This window comes from Acyrthosiphon pisum, chromosome X, assembly GCF_005508785.2.
Source record: "Acyrthosiphon pisum isolate AL4f chromosome X, pea_aphid_22Mar2018_4r6ur, whole genome shotgun sequence".
NCBI classification, from domain to species: Eukaryota; Metazoa; Arthropoda; class Insecta; order Hemiptera; family Aphididae; genus Acyrthosiphon; species Acyrthosiphon pisum.
The window spans coordinates 40,128,698-40,135,912 of NC_042493.1; the positions used below are offsets into that span (position 1 = coordinate 40,128,698).

The window sequence follows — 7,215 nt, forward strand, 5'->3', positions numbered from 1 at the left end:
TTACAAGTATGAAATATAATTATTTAGTAAAACTATCAAACAATGTTTGTACCTAAAAAAAAAAAAATTGTTGTTAGAAAAATGCATGAATAGTATTATTTTAAACTTTAAGTGTTTGTATAATACATATGTATGTATGTTAAAAATATTTAATTTGTAAACTTTTTTTGAAATAGAACTAGAAAATTTTAATTCATCATTGAATACATCTAACCGTTCTTTGGAGGTAGTTTTGACAGACAGCGAAGATAACAATTTACCAGACATTACTACGGGTATAGAAACTGACACATTTAACCAGACACCATTATCGCCTATACCAATAATACCACAAGTTGATCAGCATGTACATGGTCCATCTATGGTTCATAAAACTAAAGGTAAGAGAAATAAAATATAATTATTAATTAGTGTTTTAAAAATATGTATTACAATTGTATCTGTTTTATAATCAGGTAATGTTCAATTTATAAAAACTGCAAGTACCATCAAACAACAGAGCTGCAAAAAGTTGTACCAATATGGGTTGAAAGTTCAGAAGAAGATAAACCGAATGAAGAAAAGTTTGAACAACTACAAGTCTAGATTGCAGATGGCTACTAAATTCAGTGAAAAGAATATTTTAATAAGCTAGTAGGAAAAGTTAATACCATAACACTGAATTTTATCGCGAGTCAAACCAAAAATCAAAACCGTAAATTAAAATGCCGTAGATTCACAATAGACGATAAAATATTAGCACTTTCAATATTCAAACAAAGCCCAAAAGGTTATAGATATTTATCTTCAATTTTTTCTCTACCATCTCAAAAAACAATTCTAACATTATTTAAAAATGTCCCCTTTACACCTGGTATAAATCCTTATATCATTCAACATGTAACGGCGTAAGGAAAGTGGCGCGACCATCGCCCAGTGCACAACATTGTGCACTGCAGTAGCCCCACACTGACTTTAACTAGTTGGTGTGGCCCGGTCCTCCTGGTAGGGGGTTTAGCGTAGGGCTAACAACCCTACCTAGTAAAAAACAACTTGTTCAGGAACAAACAAATTTGCCTCGGGACAGAGTTTTTGGAAAATCGACTGGAAAACGAAAAAAGGACTTCTCTTTTGGAACTTGGAACGTGCGTACACTATATAAATCTGGAGCAGTTCACAACATAGTGAATGAAGTTGAAAAATATAAAGTTAAATTAACAGCATTGCAAGAAATTAGATGGACCAATACAGGGACGATAAATATTAACGAAACAACTATCTTCTACGGTGGCTGTACTGAGCAACGTCAATTAGGAACGGGTTTTGCGGTACACAAAGATTTAGTCCCTGTAGTTAAAGAATTCAAAGACATTAATTCTAGAATGAGTGTCTTAACAATAGAAGCACAGTGGTTTATAAGCTTCGTAAATGTACATGCTCCAACGGAGGACAAATCTCAAGATGAGAAAGAAGCGTTTTATGAACAATTGGAAAGTGCACTGAACTTGATTCCTAGCAATAGGATACAAATTGTTCTAGGAGATCTAAATGCCAAAGTTGGGAAAGAAGAAATGTTTAGACAAGTGACAGGAGGACACAGTTTACACGATGAGACAAACGACAACGGAACTAAACTAATTAACTTTGCAATCTGGAATGGTTTAGTAATAAGGAGTACAATGTTCCCACATAAAAATATACATAAGGGAACTTGGAGGTCACCTGATGGAAGATATACTAACCAAATAGACCATATCCTGGTCAATTCAAGATTTAAAAATTATATCCAAGATGTCAGATCGGTTAGAGGGGCAGACTCGGACTCAGATCACTAAGATAAGATCACATACATCAAATATTTGACAAATTATTTGATCGTGTGAACGGGGCTTTATTGTATATTTTATATTTGTATTATTATTATTTATTATTTATACAAATGTTATTGTATTTATATTTATATTATTATTCTTTATTATATTATATATTTTTATAATTTTTATAACAGATAACTATACATTTTTACTTATTATTTAAGTCATTTACTATCATATTTGATATTATTTTATTTGCTATGTTGTTCATAAAGAGATATATCACTAGTATTTATTATTATTTTGGTTTTGTTATTTAATGAATAAGACTTACCTGTATAAAATTTGTTGGTTTCAAAGTTTAAATTATTTGTATAATATATGACCAGGGTGATCCACCTCATGGATGACAAAAGTCGGTAATTATCATAGATAATAAATTATTTCATAAATCAAACGAATTACTAATTAACAATTGATTATAATAATAATATCGATAACTAGAATCGATAGATAGTTTTAGTATCGATAACGGGCTATCGATTATCGACGATTATAGTTCACGAGATTGACACGATAGCGCTACAATCGGTATAATATTTGGCAACATTTAATAACATGGGAGTTGCCTATCTATTACTTCTTTGGGTGCGTTCGTCTTGGACGATTTGGCGATTACAGTGCTTACGCTAACAATACCGTATATGAACCGTTCGACTTGGGATAAGCGCTAGTAAGCAATATCACGTAAGCTTCAAGACGAACGCAAATTATTCGTGCGCGATCGTTGACGTAGGACGTTATCACTTTATGGGTTATCACGTTTCTCGTTATTCCACTTCTACAGGTCACTGATCCATACGAAATAATTTTTAATTATTATTTAATTCTAAATTATAATTATTAATGGGTGACTTAAATGAACAAGAGTTGGTAGGACTAGCTCTAAAACTAGTTGGTGAAATCATTTTTTTCTCTTCGTCGGAAGAAAGTGAGGATGATGATCACGACTTTGGACTTTCAGTGCCGTTTTTGACTGCCAAAAATGTTATACCAAGAATGGAAAATTATGTCGAAAAGATTGTACCCCAGTTCAACGATGGACAGTTCAAATCTCATTTCAGGTATTGACTTTTGTTATTGTTAATAACTTTATAAGCATTAGAACTTTGCTCTGAATGTTTTTTTAAATAATATTATTAATATTAAATATTTATAGAATGTTTCCAGAAACTTTTGAGTTTGTACTCAACATAATTGCACCAAAATTGGTTAGGAAAAAACCTGGCTGTCCAACTATTAAACCAAACAAGCAGTTTCTCATAGCAATTTGGAAAATGGCAACCCCAGATTCATACAGGTTCGGTTTCCAGGTTAATTTCCAATTAGGTAGTTGTTTTATTTCACGTATATTTACAGGTCAATTTGTGAAAAATTTAATGTAGGGAGAGCAACTGCATTGAAATGTGTAAGAAGAGTAGTTAACGCTTTATACATTCTAGCACCTGCTTTTATTGTATGGCCTAATGAGGAAAGAGCAAAGGTTATTATGAATGGATTTTTTGCCACCAGTAATTTTCCTAATGTCCTCGGTGCAATAGATGGGACCCACGTAAACATACCTGCACCTCATGATCATCCAGAGTCTTATATTAACAGAAAAGGTCACCACTCAATTCAACTTCAAGTAAGTATGTTAGATTTTTTTTGTCAAGATGACATTATAGTATAATGCCATGCTAGTATGTTTACATATAAACTTTCTGTAGTTGAATTGGATACTAATTTATTAAATACTATTGTTTTATAGGCTGTTTGTGACCATCAGTGTAAGTTTATTCATTGTTATGCCTGAAACGTTGGTTCAGTTCATGACCAACGAGTGTTTCGTTTATCCGAATTACACGAGGACATTAACAACCCTACAAAATTCCCCAACAACTCCCATCTTGTTGGTGATGCAGCCTACACGTTGCAAGAACACCTATTGGTGCCTTACCCAGACAATGGACATCTCACTGAAAAACAAAAAAACTATAATTTTTGTCATTCTTCGTCAAGAATGGCAATTGAGAGATCATTTGGATTGCTTAAAGGCCGTTTTCGCAGTCTCCTCACCACACTTGCTATGGAGCGTGTTGATCTTATTCCAAAATTTATTATAGCATGCTGTGTGTTACATAACATATGTTTATTGAAGAACGATGATTTTGCAAGTACAGTAGTACCAGAAGCCATACATGAACGAGATCCAGTAGGAGGAACTATTGCTGTAAACCGATTAGCTGTACTGAAGAGAGATAATATTTGTGTACGATTGTCTATTAGAAATGTATAAATAAGTTGATGAATTCAAATATTCATGTTTAGAACAATAAAAATTCTGATTGTAAGCATAAACTTAATTGTTTAACATATTAATTACTGTTTGCATCAATCCTAACCTTGCAGTTACATTACAAAAATGTTTATTTGACAGTTTGTATACATAAAATCAAAGTAGAATACTTAAGATAAATAAACTGTGAAAGAAGTATATTTATACATCATATAAAACAGAAAAACATAATAAAACATATAAAAAAAATGTAATATGACAGTTTGTACATAAAAATCAAAGTAGAATACTTAAGATAAAAAAACTGTGAAAGAAGTATATTTATACATCATATAAAACATAAAAACATAATAAAACATATAGAAAAAATGTAATATGACAAATGAAATGTTATTTGACAGTTTGTACATAAAAATCAAAGTAGAATACTTAAGATAAATAAACTGTGAAAGAAGTATATTAATTAAAATAATTATACATCATATAAAACATAACAACATATTTAAAACATAATATAAAAGCGAACAAAAAATACATAACAGACAGTCTTATTAGTTTACTTTTAAGTCTTTAAAGATAAAAAAATAATCAAATTATATTTTTAATTATTATTATACAGTACATAATATGTCTTTGAAATAAAATAACATACTTTAAAATAAATAATGAATAACAGATCATGTTTTTTTTTCCATTACAGCCACTATTCTGGCTAGAAGACCAAGAGCCTCTTTTTTTTGTTCAAGTTTTTCTTTGTGTCTCTTGTCTTTATTTTCCTCAGATATTTTTCTATTTTCTTCTATAGCAAAAATAACTTTATCCACTGACGGCATTTGATTTAATTTTTTCTTTATTTGATCATGACCATCGGCGTTAGTAGCGATAAGAGAAGATTCTTCTGTTGTAGAATAAACACGTTTACCAGTCGATGATGCAGTGGCAACTGGTGATATGCAGGGCTTGGAACCAATCAAATCATCCATTAAACTGTAATAGGCCCACGTTTTAGACCCATTCCCTGACTTTCCATTATGATCCTTTATAGATTTATACGATCTTTTTAAGCTGTTAAATTTCGACTGGCATTGTGGACCAGTAACATGATGCTTATTTTTCAGTAATTCCTCAGCTATATTTTGCCAATTTTTTTTTTGTGATATTCGACCCGAATAAAAATCATCAGTTCTTTTTCTGTACTCCTCAATAAGAAGAAGTATTGCCTCATGAGGCCACTTAAAAACATTATTATCGGTTTCATTGCTTATATTTTGTTCCATTGGCAAAGTTTCATTTTGACCAACAGACTCACTTTCATTAAGTACAGATGATTCTTCTTCAGCATTTACATCTTCCATGAATCTCATATATTTAGCTTTATTCAGCATTTTATTTGCAAATACCATATCTAAACATACAAATAATTACATTACATAGCGTTCCTTTTACAAGCCAAAATAAAAATTATTGTAATACATAGTTTGTATTGATTTGTATATTTACTTTAAATTCAACCTATCAAAACAAGCTTAACCACTGATCAATTGATTTTAAATGTATTGTAAAATATTCAACACGAAAACCATCCACTGTCTTCAGCGCAAGTTAAAAGTAACAAGTCAAGTAGAGTATGGATAATAAGGCCCAAAACAATTTTGGTACTTACCATGTCCATTAACCAACATAAACCATTTATATACTATAAATATAATATAATATACTATTGTTCATTAATCAATGCTTTAGCTACATAATAATATTATGTACCTGTCTTTAAGCGGTTCGCTTGTTCGGGTGTCACATCTAGAATGTAAGCTGACCCATCATCATCACCGTCCATAAGTGTCACTTGCATCATTGATAATTCCATTGCTGATTGGGTAGTAATATAACTGTAGTATGAATAACTGAATAGTTAATAATACTTTTCAATTATATATAATTACTAATAATTACTCGTTAACCTAAACTAGTATTTGGTATTTTGGTATTTAGATTTTCGGTGAAACAATTTTCTAATGTTATCATTAGTAGTTATCACTAATAAGCAGTGTAAGCGCTTTGTTCCGTTCGTCAACGCGCCACAGCGTGAACGCTTTGTACAGTATATTGTTTCAAAAGCAGATGAAAAATATTAAAAATCGTTAGTCACAGTTTTTTTTTATAACTTATAAGCATTCAAAGTTCGAAAATTGACAAAATATGGAATAATCACGAAAATTAGCAAATTATTTTGAGTTAAGAATTCGTAAAAATTTTTCTTTTTAAATCTAAGGTTTTAAAATGTAATACAAGATTCCTTATAAGATTATCTACCTTTATCAAAAGAAAAAATGTCTATAAAAAAGAAATTAAATTTTTATTCACTCGATTTCTCATGTAGCGATCTCCTTATTTTGTTGTAATTCAAAAACGAATAACTGTAGATACATGAAAATTTTACTGAATGTTTATATTAGCATTTCCTATATACGATAAAATTTTGAAAATATTTTGACTCTTTTTGAGCTGTTAACGGACATTTTCAGTTTTCAATTTTTAGATTCTGAGTGGAACGATGAATGTATTGATTTTACAATGGTGTGTGTTTTTTTTTTTTTTTAATTTTTTTAATTTTTTTTTTTTTGTGTCCGTCATCACCTTTTAGGACAGAAAAAGTGCTTCGATTTTCTTCGACAGTATCTTTTCTGATAGGAAAGTGAATCTAGTTGGTACTTTGGGGGGTCAAAAGTAAAATGTTTCCAATAGTTTTCAAAAGCGCCGTGAAAAACAAAAGAAAAATTAAGGAAAAACGGGAATTTTTACGCAAAATCTGTTTTCGAGAAAATTGATTTTGGTTTTTGGTGTAACTTTAAAACGAATGACTGTAAATACATGAAATTTTCACTGGTTGTTTATATTTCCATTTTCTATACATGATAAAATTTTCAAAATATTTTGGTTTGTTTGAGCTGTTTACGGACAATTTCAATTCAAATTCCAATTTAATTAGCTTTTTATTCTATGAATGTCAATAAAACTTTATTTGTTGAGTAAAAATACTTGAAAATTTAATACAAGGCTCCTACTATATTGTTACAATGAGAT

The 7,215-nt window shown here is 30.2% G+C and overlaps 1 protein-coding gene and 1 pseudogene across 1 annotated transcript; both read left to right on the top strand.

Moving 5' to 3' along the window:
* Window positions 1-835: 835 nt before the first annotated feature.
* Window positions 836-1,814, top strand: LOC100573754 (craniofacial development protein 2-like). The gene is made up of 2 exons (XM_003248255.1): window positions 836-853; window positions 1,041-1,814. Exons 1-2 carry the CDS (start codon window positions 836-838, stop codon window positions 1,812-1,814), a joined length of 792 nt encoding a protein of 263 aa, XP_003248303.1.
* An 885-nt stretch (window positions 1,815-2,699) lies between these two features.
* On the top strand, window positions 2,700-4,177 carry LOC100573852 (annotated as a pseudogene).
* Window positions 4,178-7,215: the final 3,038 nt, after the last annotated feature.